Genomic DNA, 14,554 nt, shown 5'->3' with positions numbered 1-14,554 from the left:
TAAGAAAATATTTATTTCTTTTTTTTAAAAATCATAACCTTTTTTAACAACACAGAATAGTCTGAATAAGTCATTTTGTCTGGAGAGTGATAGCCGCTCCTTTACAGAGCAACTGATTGTGTCAGCGGATGTATTAAATTGTCCTTCAGTTGCTTTATCTTTGTCAGATTTCTCACATATCAAACTAAGTTTTTTTGGTGTTCATTTTCTCCTATGAAGTAGTCAGGTCTACCCTGTGTATTTTTCTACCCCTAGTAGGCTGGGAAGAAAGTAAGGGTGATCAAAAGCGTTTAACCCCTGGTGGCAGCCTGGCAGAAAAAATTTAATGAAGTTTAATGGTGGCCTTCACAGCCACGGAACATTCCACAGAGACTATTCTCTGAGGCTGTCAGATCAAATTAAGACTTGCCCTCCTTTTGAAGGACTGTCGAGCTCTTTTTTGTTGACCTTTGTTAGCGAGCATTCTGGAAAGTTTTTAGGCAAGGACAGTGTATTTTAACTTGACGGCAGAGCCAATGCTTCCTACCAGCTAGAAATGATCTTTCTCTCCTCCCATCCCTCCCAGCTCTTTCATTGGTCTGTTATCGGGCACTAATCAGTGTGACATAGTAGAAAAAGCCCTAGAGTTGACATCAAAAGGACCAAGATAGAATCCCAGATCTTTTGTGACCTTGGGTAATCAAGCCACAAATGTTATAATTAAGAGCATACTATGTGCCAGGCACTGTGTTGAGCATAGAAAGAAGAAATGAAAAAGAGGCAACCCTCAAGAATCTCATGTTCTATGGGAAAAGCCAGTAGGGAAAGAAGGTTTTAGTATCAGAGGCAGAATTGGTAGGAAAACCTTACATTTTGTCTAGTCTAACCCTCTTAGTTTATAGAGGAAGAAACTGTGATTCACAGAAATAATAAGAGGCAGGACTGGGATTTTTGAGCCTTGGTCCTTGATTAATATTTTTCTTTCTAGTATATCATGCTGTCCCTCCATGTAAGTATATACAACATGAGCATGAGTGCACATGTACACATAAACACATAAAAATACACATGTGTACTGCATACCAATCAACTGGTAAGGATCAAGGGAAGGAACACTAGCAAATATGGACATCAGGAAGGAACTCATGTAGAAGGTGGTGAATGAACTGAGCTAGGGATTCTAAAAACTAAGGGCAAATAGGTGGCACAATGGATAGAGCATCAGACCTGGAATCAGGAAGTTTAAATCCAGCTTCAGGCGATTACTAGCTGTGTAATCCTGGGCACTTCACTTAACCTTGTTTGCCTCAGTTTCCTCATCCATAAAATGAGCTGGAGAAGGAAATGACAAAACACTCCATTATCTCTGCCAAGAAAACCCCTTGGAGTCATGAAGAGTCATACACAACTAAACAACCACACATTTAAACTTTTACATCACTTTCTTATGACTAGACAACCAACAAACAATAAGTCAAAAGCTCTAATTTGCTTCTTTCTGAAGTGTAAATTGGAACACTGAAAATTTAACAATCAGCTCTCAAAGGAGTTGGCTCCAATATACCCCTGATTATGAAGATCTTTGTCTTACTCATTGTATCCTGTCAGTATTTTTCACATATGGATTTATACAAGGCAAACATTCAAGAAATGCTTTTATTATTAAATTTGAAAATGAGACTTTGAGGAATCAGGGTGTGTATAAAGCAAGGCAACTAGGATCTAAGGTGATATGAGTTGAAGAATAACTGACCTGGCTATTTTCAACAGCTGTAGAGTTGTGAAGCAGAAAGGAAAATATATTTCTTCTTCTTTGTCCAGGAGAGAATGAGGATCAGTAGAGAAAAATTACAAGAAGGCACAGATAAGTGCACTATATGAAACAATCTGCTTGTTATGAAAGTTGATGGACATCGGGAAGTTTTGCCTTGAAAAGTGATCATTTAGCCTTTAGACTCTTAGAACCTTGGATTTAGAAGGGATCTTTTTTGTTGCTGTTATTATTGTTGTTCAGATATTTTCAGTTGTGTTCAATTCTTTGTGACCCCATTTGGGGATTTCTTGGCAAAGACATTAGAGTGACTCGCCATTTACTTCTCCAGCTCATTTCATAGACGAGGCAAACAGTGTGAAGGTCGTACAGCTACTCAGTGTCTGGGGCCAGGTTTGAATTTAGGAAGATGAGTCTTCCTGATTCCAGGCTAGTACTCTGGGCCACCAAGTTGCCCTACATACTTGCATACATTGTGTATGCTGCGATTGGTAGTTTTAAAAGAAATAATATAGCTTATGTATATGTAAATATAGATTTAGATGCATGTATAGATTCATAAATGCCTTTGACTATACATATACACATACACTCTGGTGTATCACCAGGAAATTGCAAAGTTTTTTCTTTAGGTTTTGCTTATATTCTTAATGATTCTTGCTAGTCTAAGAAGGAGCAAATATTCACACATATACACAATTATAAGGAAGAGAGAGTTATAGTAAGAGATGATGGTCTGTTGGAATCTTGGCTGAGGTTTTTTCTGGGCAGACACTTTGTAATCTCAAGGTGGCTGGAAACTTTACTGAACCACTGTTGTATAAGATACTCTTTCCAGGGTATTCTTGCTATACTGCTACAATGGTTATGTGGGTTCTAGAGGCTGTACATGCCAATTTGTTGTTAGTGCCATATTTTTTTCTGGTGGTAATCCCAGGGTATTCTTATGATGTTTTGGGTTGGAAAGCCATTACTCTGATTATGCAAATTACTCTAAGAAGGGTATGTTCTTACATACCTATAGCATTGATAGTTTTTGGATGTCTGTACAAATTTAATTTATTAATATATAACATGTTGGCATCTAGTTGGTAGTGTCCTTCCCCTAGAAATAATTGAATATATATATATATTATATACATATTATATATATGCATGCAGGTATATTTACCCACATATTCATGTATTTATTATATATACACATTTGCACGTTTCCAAAACCTTAATGCAATCAAACTATTAAAGCTTAAAATTTATATGTGTGTATGCATGTTTATATGTGCATAAACATGCATGTATAATTTAATTTTCCATGTAGATGTTGTTTTATTTAAATAAAATATAAGCTTTGTGAGAATAGTTGGTTTCCTTTTTATCTTTGTATCCCCAGAACCTAATATTATGCCTACCACATTAAGAATGCTCAAGAAATGGTTTTTGAATGAATGGATGAATAAATAGTCTGATGGATGGATGGGTGGGTGAGTGGGTGGATGGGTGGGTAGATGGAGGGAGGAATATTTCTCTTCTTATGAGAGCAGTAAAGAATTAGAAAGTTAACTTGTGTGCTCCTTCAGGACCCTGTTTGTTTTTGCCCTGCCTGCTATTTTGTGAAGGTCCTGAGACCTGCATTTTCCCTTCCCGGTGGGTCTTGCCTTTAGCACAAGAATGCTGCCAGATGAGATTCTCCTGTTTGCAGAGCTCTATTAAGGTATACCAATGGTCACCAATGTTGTCCCTTCTGTTTTTCATCACCAGATTACGCTAGATTTGAGGCAAAAATCCATGACCTACGCGAGCAGATGATGAACCACAGCATGAGTTCTGGGTCCGGCTCCCTGAGAACCAATCAGAAACGCTCACTCTATGTCAGGTAGGTTTCTCGAATCACTCTTGCATGTCTCCCATTGTCCTTCCTGCTCTTTTGGGAATGAATGGAAACCATCATGTGATGTTGTAAAACACCGAACTTAACTTTGTAGTAGGGGGTGACATCTTCAGATAAACCCAACATCTAGCAATTCAGCAATGCCAAGACTTAAAATGGAACCATGGCCAATGACCTTTATTTAATAACCATTTGAGAGAGATTTTTAAAATTCCAAAATGTCAGTTAACAGCCCACACAATGGCTTAAAATAATTGTGATTTGAAGTTTGACTCTTAGATGACCCACTTCTTTAGAATAATCCTTAATTTTACCTTTTTGCCATCAGTAAAGGTCCAAAGCATGTCAAACTTTTGAGCTCAGATCTTTGTCAAATAAATTCTTTGGCAAATAAAGGACTTTTGTTAGCATGCAAATTACTCTCCATCCCTGTCCTCTCAGTCAGATCATTGCTGCATGGCCTATTGCAAGATTGGTGATTAATTGGATTGAATATCAGCTTTCAAAATGTGAAAAGTCATTAAGTCCAGGACTCCTTAAGTCCTTATGTTACCAGGAGTGTAAATTGCTCCTTTCCCCAATATGAATTGAGCCTTCTATGAGATGGGAATTTGGATCAGATTTTTCGAGGGAGACTTTCCTCTTAAGATAGTATTTGTCAGGGTTAAAGGGCTGGGCGTAAACAGACCAGAGCATGGTATTGGGAAAGAGTGGGAAGAAATCTTTTAAATGGTGGCAACTTACCACTTCGAGAGAAGAAAGTTTTAGATTGTTTACCCACCATTAGAATGGGCAACCATTGTTGCCATTGTCAGGAATTCTTTTAGCCTTTTTGGCAAGTATTTTATTCACTCTGGCGTATAGATGGGAAATTGGAAAGTTTTGTTCTTTGGGTTTTGCTTATATTCTTAATGATTCTTATTAGTCCAAGGAGGAGTAGACTATTCCTTTTCCTATAATCCTGCTTGAGAACTCTTTTCTGCTGCTCATTGGCCAGACCTTATGATCATTTCCTCTTATCAATCATTTCCCAAATGACAAAATTCATTTGGTTCTTTGCTGGCAGAGCTGTGTAATTTACCTTGGGGGAAAAAAGAGAATCTTGAGTTTTAAATGCATATCAGGATTTGTTCATCACAGATGGTAGTATATCCCTGCTCCCCTATAACACGCACCTCACCATCTGGAACAAATAGCCCTCTTAAACTGACTTGAGAAATTTTTGTAAGGCTCATGCCCTGCCATTCATACCAATATATACATTCCCCCTAAGGTCCCTCCTTCACTTTAAATGACTTAACATTAAGCTGCAAAGGAGGAGAGAAAAGTGAATAGTAAATATAATTGAAAATGGAATTTCCACGCTTAGTTGGAATGGGGAGAATACTGGCTGTGCTACAGTTAAATTCCATATGGAATCCTCACTTAATCCAAAGTTGTTTTTTGTTGCTGAGGTATAATATCCATTGGGCCTTACATTTCATTTTCTTTTACTTACATGAGGTGCTTGTTATAGACCCCGGATGATAGTACTTTAATTAACATGTCATGTCGGTTCAAATGTGGCTATAAAGTTATCTTTTGTGTGTATTAGGTAGGCACAGCAGGGGGAAGAAGGGAGCAAGAATCCTGAAGCCTACAGGTTCTCTGGGGCCTTAATTTGCTGGGCCCCCTGACACATAGAGAGCCCCTTATTAATCGAAGGGCCTACAGAACCTCAGAACGCCTGAGGTTAAAAAAATATATATATATGTCGCCCTTGCAAATTTGGCCGGCTGCTTTTCAGAAGATTATCTCGATACACCTCTGTGTAATCTGGGCAAGGAATGCTGATAATCGCCCCAGAGCCCGTCTGTTGTAGCAACGTCTCAACTGTGATGGGAAGTTAATGACCCCCATTTGTCTCCATATCTTCTCTCCTTGAGTACTGTGTTATCAGTGCTCTTTTGCTATACAAGAACTTTTTTTTTTTAAGTTGAAAATGTTTTCGCTTTAGGCATTGAATTGGGAAAATCCAATAGGCTTAGTGTAGAAGGCAGATAAATCATTTAATTCCCAGATAATGGGAAAGGAAGGCTAGAGTGAAAAAGAAGGGGGAAAAATCAAGACATAGGCCATTTTTAAAAATGAAAAAGTATGAAAATTTATTGTTAATGTACTATATGCAGATTGTTAACTATGTTGGTAATAACTTAATCATTTTCATTTTGTTATGGAAGATTAATAAAATTAAAGCAAATGATATAAAAACGCTATATAGAGATAATAGATCTTAGTTGAAAATGATATTACTGAGACTCATAGACATTAAATCTTTAAAATAATATTAAAAAGTAGTACACACAGGTAAGAGGAAGATTTTAAAGTAATTGTATCTCCTTGATAATGTTCATCTTTGGGGAGTTTCTTCCCCCTCAAAAATTTTAGGTACTTTGAAAAGTTCTGACACACTTCATGGAGACAGTCCCCAAATCATAGCTCTTTAGAAATCATTCCCTAGATACAATGGGATTTTTTTCCTTGGTGGCGTTTTTGGGTGGGGAGAGGGAAGGTAGAGAGAGTTGTTTTTCATGCCCCATCACCCTTGTGAATAATGACAGATATATAGAAATGCTATGTTTGACTTACATGTTCATATGACATACAAATGTAGTCCTGTTGGGACACTGGTTATGGCTTGTTTAGGTGGAGACAAGCAAATGAACAAGAACAAAGTCTTGGTTCTTTATAAAATGTTGGAAAATATATGTGAAAGAAGGTAAATAGAGCTGTATGCCATGAATTTAAAGGGAACTTTTTGCAAAGAAAATGTTAGTGGCTATAACTTGGCTCAGCTTACTTTAACTATAGCATTATCGAATTAGTGCCTGATGACTATACTGATTTTGCTAGTTCCACGTTATGTTTCCTCAAAGTCATCAAAATCAGAATTTCTGTGATACAAGAAATGAGAGACACATCTCTGAGTCTCAAAGCTATTCTCTTCAAGAGTGTACTTGATGTGTTGCTTAGAATAATAGAATTTTGTCTATTCTGGAAGGGACCTTAGAGATCATCTTGCTTAAATTGGTTTTGTAATCCTGTATTTGTTCTGTTCTTTAAAAAATATTATTATGAGAAAGGGTCCATAGGCATCACTAGACTGCCAAAGGTATCTGTAACACACCTTGCTGTAGAATTTGTAATGTCTGAACCAGAAAGCATGGGGACTCTCAACCTGGGATTGGTGGAACACCAAGGATTCTGAGGGGGAAATTTTGATGGGGTCTTTGAACTTGGATGGGACCAAAAAAAAATTATATTTTTCAACACCACTAATTTTATTTTATGCACTTAAGGGTATTGTTTGGGCCCACAACATACACAAAAAGTTAAGAACCCTTGATCTGTTCCTAAATCCCAGACTGAGGGTTAAGAGCCTTGGGTATGAATCCTACCTTTGATACTTTCTGTTAGTATGACCAGGCAACTATGGACAAGTCATTTTCACTTGCCCAGGCATCTCTTTCTTTAACAAAAAGAGGTAGCGTTGACTAGGTGATCTCTAAGGCTTCTTTCAACTGCATTAATACCCTCTGCCTACCTCACAGGGTTGTTGTGAGGAAAGCATTATGTAAAGTTAAAAGCACTCTAAAAGGTTCTTGTGGCCCAACTCTTGATTTTACAGAAAGGAAACTGAGGCTGAAAAAGGGGATTTGGATTTTGTCATTATCTTCAAAGAGTTAGTAGTAGAGTTGTACCTCAAATTTAAGGTTCCTCCTTCCTAGTGCCATCCCCTCTCCACTGTCTACACTGCTTCCCCAGTGATCCCTCTCATGGGATAGTCAATTACTTGCATCCTATGATTATTAGGGGAAAAAATTGTTCTTGAGTCAAAGAAGAGGGCAGCCACTTTGTTTTCAGCAATGAGAAACAATTTAAATTAAAAGAAGCAAAAATAACAGTAATTATAAGCCAACTCAAACTTGTTTAATTGGACAATGTGGCACATAGTAGGCACTTAATAAACAGCAATTTGTTTATTGATCACTTGAAACTGAGTAATTCAGTTTGTTGGTTTTTAAATGCCCAGGTCTCTGTTTCTCTTGCTCTAACTCCAGAATTAGAGATTCTAGAAAATGAGTTTTTAACCTGGGGTTTGTGAACTTTTTCTTAAAATATATTTTGAAAACTCTGTTTCAATAATAATTGGTTTCTTCTGTAATCCTGTGTTTTATTCTGTGCATTTAAAAACATTATTATGAGAAAGGGTCCATAAGCATCATTAGACTGCCAAAGGTGTCTGTAATACAAAAAAAACACTAAGAACCCTTGCTGTGGAATCTGTAGTACCTGAACCAGAAAGCATGGGGACTCTTTGCCTGTATGAAATGACTTAGTAATCTCAGAATGGAGTCTTTACCCCCAGAAAACTTCTATCTCCTTTGTGAGTGGCTCTCTTCTGTACCCTGCCTCCTCCCCTTCCCAGGTCTCCTATTGGAAGTCCCAGTTGGAATGACTATATAGCTGGTAGATGCTGGTCTTCTCCCTCTCTGCCCAGCTTCCCAGTCCTGTCCCAGTGATCTTTCTCAGCTCCCTGGAGCAACCTATTTTCCTGAATTACTGTGGGACCCCTTGCCCTTCCAGAGCTAGGCTCCTTCTGGGGCTTCACTGAGGGATTGTCATCCCAGCTACTTTCCAAATGCCAAATTCCCAATCTGGTTGTATTCCTCTTTCCTCTTCTTGCCGTTTTGTGTGGATTGCTCAACATGCTTTGATGGTCTTGTACAAATAGAAATAACTTGATGTTGCTTAGTGCTGTACATGTAACACGGGGCTAGCATGCTTCATATATTTCCTGGACTTCTCTGTATTATGCATTTCCTGCTTTGTGACTCTCTTATATATAGTTGTAGAATCTTAAAAGTAAATAAAAACATGTTGAAAACATGAAGAAACCTTTTTTTTTTACAAAATGCTCCACAAGGCATTAGTAAGTTCTTCAATCAAGGATGCCCTTGCTTGAGCTTCCGAACTTACAAAAACACGGATATGAATGTGGGCACCTTCAGGATGCCCTCTCCCCCATCCCACACCCCACAGTGCCTAAGCTAGCTACTCATGGTTGCCTAAAACATTTTCCATAGAAGAAAAAGACTTTAATTTTGGAATTTGAAGGGGAACACAGGGACTTAAATCAACCCTCAAGCATGAATTGACTGTACTTAGAACCCTTCCTGAGACCTAGTTTTGAATGGGGAAGAGAATATGGAGACACTAGTGTCCTGAAATGATCAAGGAGATGAAATCTGTCTTGGAATAGAAGAAAAGGGTCCAGAGAGGTAAGGCTGGGGCCATCCCAAACTCCCCTTCCTTTACAATGTAGGACCAGTTGTGATGGGATTTCTAGAGAACTATAGGGTATTCATATTACACCATAAAGTTTATTCATGTAACATTATCTCTAATTTTTTATCTTCACTTCAACCCCTTCAGATAGAAGAGGCTATTATCTCCATTTTACAAACCAGGAAGCAAAGTTTTACAAAGGTTGAACCATTTACTCAAAGCCACTCAACTACAGCATGGTTGGCCAAGGGTATAAACTTACATCTTCTGACCCCAAGTCTCACTGTCTGCTCTATAGACCCCCACCTTCTGATAATATACTCTTACCTGGGTGAATCCAAGCAAATAGAAAGTCAGATGTCTTAGACAATCAATTGGTCAAGTAATCAATATGATCATAGATTCAGAGCTAGAAGGGAAGCCAACTTCTCATTTTACAGATGAAAAAACTTATCTAACCAGATATGTGTCTCGCCCATGTGTCCACTAATTTTGTGTCTGAAGTGAGATTCCAACACAGGCTTTCTATCCCCTATATCACACCCTGTCCATTCCTTTTAAATTTTGTCTTAAAGAGCACCAGCACTGAATAAACCTTTAGGTCCCTTTCCCAGGACTTTAATCAGCTCATACTAAAGAGATTCTTGACCTGGAGTCATGCAAAATCCAGTTTAAGTTAGGATAGTACTCTTGGAAGCAAGTATCTCTTAGGAATAAATGGATTAACAAATAGATTAATTTAGCCAAGTTCATTATTCATCACATCTCAGATTGGCTATGATAGATAAGATTAGACTCTTAGGGCTATAGACTTGTTAAGTGACCTTGCCTCCCTTAGATGCACATGGATTTGCTTTCCTGTACAAGAGGACAGACTAGACAATATCTCACAAATCTACCTGGAATAAAATGAGATACCATCATGATGCACACATATGGACACAGTGAAAAGGAATGAAATACTGCAGAATTATAGGCAGTGAAAACTAGCTTTATCTATCAGAATCCCAAATGAGATAATCTGTTGATGGAGGTCTCTTCAGAATAATATTTGGGTTTGTTCTGTCTTCCAAGCATTAGAATTATTTTTTACTGGAACCTAACCCTAGGATGGAATCAAATGATCAAACCAAGTTCTTTTTTTCCTTTCCTTTCTCTTTCTTTTTTCTTTTTTCTTTTTTTTTTTTTTGCAGAGAAGATTCTAAAAAGCTCCACATATGTTTAATTCTCATACAGTACAAAAATGATATTATTAAACTTGCCCAATTAATTCTATTAAAAGTTTTATTTGAACATCAAACACTCTTCTATCAAGGCAGGGTGTGACCTATATGGAAGAAGTTCTCCAAGTGATATAATCACAGGTTTTTGAGTATTGACTTCTCCTCCCTCTAGGACCTAAGAATTCATCTGTGAACTACTTCATGGTGATGAGTTTTTCAGCCCTTAACTAGGCTGAGCTTTGGATAACAGACTGAATTTGTCTCTGTACCTATACTTGAAGAGTTTCTACCTTAGCAATTAGAGCCTTCACAAATTTGCCTTAATTTTCCACCCTTACTGGTATAAAGCCTTCAAGAGACATCTATGCCACAATGAAACATAGGAGTGATTCCTGTCCATTAATTAAAGCCAACTTAAATGCCCCCCTCTCCACAAAACCTCAGATTCCTTGTTCAGTAAAATCCTTGCCCCCCAAAACATGTCATTGGACTGTTTTATACTTCTCTAATAAACTCATCATGATACATTATAGTTATTTATGTACATATCTTGTCTCTTCTCTAGAGTATGAGAATCCATACTCTTACTACATAAGAAAATAATCTGTGTCCTTTCTAAACTTTGTATCCTAGCACAGTGATCTACCCCAAATGGGTATTTCATAACTGTTTTTCTTGTACTATTGGGTGAAATTGTCATTCTGATTAAAAGACCTCAAAAAAGAGAAAAGAAAAATGAAAGAAAAAAATTCATATGGGTATGTAAAACTAATATTAACCATAGTCATTTATATGGATTACTTATTGTGTATATCTAATTCCCACACAGCACAAAAATATCAATAAACTTGTCCAATTAACTTTGTTGAAAGTTTTATTTGAACATCAATCATTCATTTTTTAATTAATTTTTTTGATGTACAAAAACCTATTTTTCTCCCTCTCTATTCCCTCTCATTAAAAAATTATATATGTATACATATATTATATATTTTCTTATATCTATACATAGAAAGCTATATAATTCTCATGCATATATAGTATATGAATATATAAAAATTTTATTTATACATACAAATTTTTAGTTATATAAGTTATATATGTATATATGAACATATATACACACACATTGGTGTATATATGTATTTAAGCTACACATTAAACCATTTCCAAAAATTATATGTTTCTCTGTTTACCCTGGATTCATCATCTCTCTCAGGAGGCAGGTAAAATGCTTCATCATCCATCCTCTAGAATTATGGTTAGCTATTTCATTGATTGTTAAATCTTTCAAAGTTGTTTGTCTTTACAATATTGTTGATATCACACAAAATATTCTCCTGGTTCTACTCACTTCTCTGGATCAATACGTATGTCTTCCCAGGTTTCTCTGAATTGTTCCTTTAATCATTTCTTATAGTACAGTCATTTTCCATTACCTTCATATGCCATAATTTGTTTGTCCACTCCCCATTTGACGAGTATTCCTCCTCTTCCTTGATTTTCAATTCTTTGCCACTGAAAACATAAGTAATCTATATCACCTATGGACCTCCCACCTTTGCAGAAAAGTGAGAGGAGGTATCTTCTTCTATTCCTTCCTTGAGACTATGTTTTGTGCTTTGTAATTCTGCAACATTCATTTTCAATGGTTCTTCTTCCCATTTACATTGTTGTACTCATTGTATATTCTATTTTCTTGGCTCTGCTTACTTCACTGGGCATCAGTTTATGTAAGTCTTTTCATCGTCTTTATTCATCATTTTAAAAAGAAATTTCTTACATCATAGTAATATTCCACTACACTCATGTGCCACAATTTGTTTAGTCATTCTCTAGTCACTAGACATCTATTTTATTTCCCGTTCTTTCTTTCTTCAAGAAATACTGCTATAATTATTTTGGTGTATATTTTTATATTGAGTATTTTTTTGTTAATAATTTATCATCAAATTCAAATTTCTTCAGATAAGCTTTTTTTCAAGCTTTGCTGACTTCTCCAGTGTCATTTTTATTACATCTCGGGGACTGGAAAATTAAAACACTTTTGCAACTTTTAAATGGGAATTTATGGGGGAAATGGACACTCCCACGCAGTATTTCGAGAGATACATCGCAGAACACCAATATATTTTATCACTGCTCTATATTTGATATGATAATTTAATAACATGATTCATTAAATTGTGCTATCGGCTGTAGCTGTAGTCTTTTGTAAGGATCAGCATCAACAAATAGTATTGTGCTAGACAACATACACACCACAACATAAAACAATCTGCCTTTTAATAATTTGTAGTCAAGTTAGATAAACAGAACTATGCCTAAAATGTTCAATAATGATGATAATGTTTATACTAAATGCCAGGTGAATGAGACAGCAGTACCGGGGTTCAGAGAAAAGATCTAGCACTGAGGACTGATTTAGTCAAGGAAGATTTTTAAGAGAGGGCCTTGAAATGGGCCTTACAGGAAAGTGAGGATTTAAAGAGATTGCAGACAAAGCCAGGACAGGACATTTGTGTGATCTAGGTAGGGCCATGGCCCTGTCTTATTGCCCACCAGAGGCTTTAACACTCCACAATAACACATGCAATGAGTCTTATCACGAAATAAATAAATACCTTCACATCACTAAAAGCAAAAAATTTCTGGCATTAAAATGTAACATAAAACATAAAAATATGTTCACTTGCAAAAAGTGTTTTTTAATCCTTGTTTGGATTGGGGACAGTTTTCAATTGGGCTATGGTTGAACAAAGTATAGTTTATTAATATCATGGAACATCATAAAAATAATATATCATGAGAAATGATGAAAGGGGTGATTGCAAAGAACCCCGAAAAGATTTTTATGAACTGATGTAAAATGAAGTGAGAAGAACTATAACAACTTCTATTAAAACAACCTTGTAAAGACTTTGATAGACTTAAGAACTCCAATCAACAGAATGACTAGTTCCAGAGGATTCATAATGAAGCATTCTACCCATCTTCTGAGAGACCAGTGATAGATTCAGGGAGCAAAATGAGATATGTATTTTTTGGGGTCAGGGCCAGTATAGGAATTTGTTTTGTTTGACTACCCATATCTTCTTCAAGTATTTTGTTTCCTTGCTTGTCTTCGTTTTTCCAGTAGAGGAGAGTCAGAAAAAAATAGGTTTTTACTGGTTGAAATAAATTTTATTTAAATTTGACAAAAGTTCCCTTTGTTAGCCTATCCTTTACATGGCTCCCTAGGTATCTATTTTACCTTCACATAGTCCCAGCTGGAGAAGGCATAGCTGAAAAAAGACACCATGAATATTAGTTTAAATTAATTGTATTTAACAAATAGTTTAATTCCAGAAGAACATATTTATTAATTTAATGTTTAGTTATTAACATTTTATCATTATTTTGCTAGTCATAGTGCTAGTTGCTGGATATGCAAAGACAGAAACTAAGCAGTCCCTGTCCTCAAAGAGCTTACTGTTAAAGAATAAAGACAGAACCTCTTTTTTTTTTTTTTTTTTTAAAGCTCTTACCTTCTGTCTTAGAATCAATGTTATGTATTGGTTCCAAAACAGAAGAGTGGTAAGGACTAGGCAATGGAAGTTGTGTCACACAGCTAGGAAGTGATTGAGGTCAAATTTGAACCCATATCCTCATATCTCCAGGCCTGGCACTCGATCCACCATGCAACCTAGCCACCCTTGAGCTTTCACTTCTAATCCTGGTGGAGCTTCCACTTCATCTTGGTTTCCCCAAAGCCTTGCTTCTAGAAAGCCCTGCCTAATGTCTGCCCTCTTTCCATTGTTCCTAGCCTCAGCTACTAAAGCAGCTGTTGTAAGGCTTGACTTATGGTTCTTCCATTTTCCTTTAAGAGAACTTTCCACCTTGTCATTTCCCAGTCATCCTACTTCACTTCTTCATAACCATTGCCTGAGTGCCCAGAGCTCACCATTTTCTACACATGCTCAACCCAAAGGAGTTGTCTTGTTGACAAATATCTTTTCTATGTTGTTATTCTGTGGTTGATTCTGTCTTTTCACTTGATGAGAAGAATGTCTTAGATTCCACTTGGATGGAGCTACTCAGCAGACTGGAATCTCATCCATTTCTGGTAGGTCCAAATTTTGCACCCATTTGAGAGCCTTGGATGTGGCCATTGTTCTGCTGGCCTTTCATGGTCAACAGTGTGGTGCCATGTTAGTGCCTCCCTGTGTGTAAATGCTCTCAAAGCACCCTTTGGTCTTCCATTCACTTTTATTTTTGAATACTGAACTTAATACCACACAAATAAGAAAGAATATTTCCTTCTACAAAGTTGAACAGAATATGAAGGTTATACATAAGACTACAAATCTTCATTATGTACAGCTT

At 36.6% G+C, this 14,554-nt stretch overlaps 1 protein-coding gene across 1 annotated transcript in view; it reads left to right on the top strand.

Moving 5' to 3' along the window:
• The window catches only part of DLG2 (discs large MAGUK scaffold protein 2), a 1,542,336-nt gene that overhangs the window by 1,298,846 nt on the left and 228,936 nt on the right, over positions 1 to 14,554 (top strand). The window contains exon 16 of the mRNA XM_044668933.1: positions 3,509 to 3,623. Coding sequence (XP_044524868.1) covers positions 3,509 to 3,623 — 115 coding nt within the window. The remainder of the gene's footprint in view (positions 1 to 3,508; positions 3,624 to 14,554) is intronic.

This window comes from Gracilinanus agilis, chromosome 3 (genome assembly GCF_016433145.1).
Source record: "Gracilinanus agilis isolate LMUSP501 chromosome 3, AgileGrace, whole genome shotgun sequence".
Classification (NCBI taxonomy): Eukaryota; Metazoa; Chordata; class Mammalia; order Didelphimorphia; family Didelphidae; genus Gracilinanus; species Gracilinanus agilis.
The sequence above is the reverse complement of the archived record's forward strand: the minus strand, read 5'-3'. Positions and strand labels throughout refer to the sequence as shown.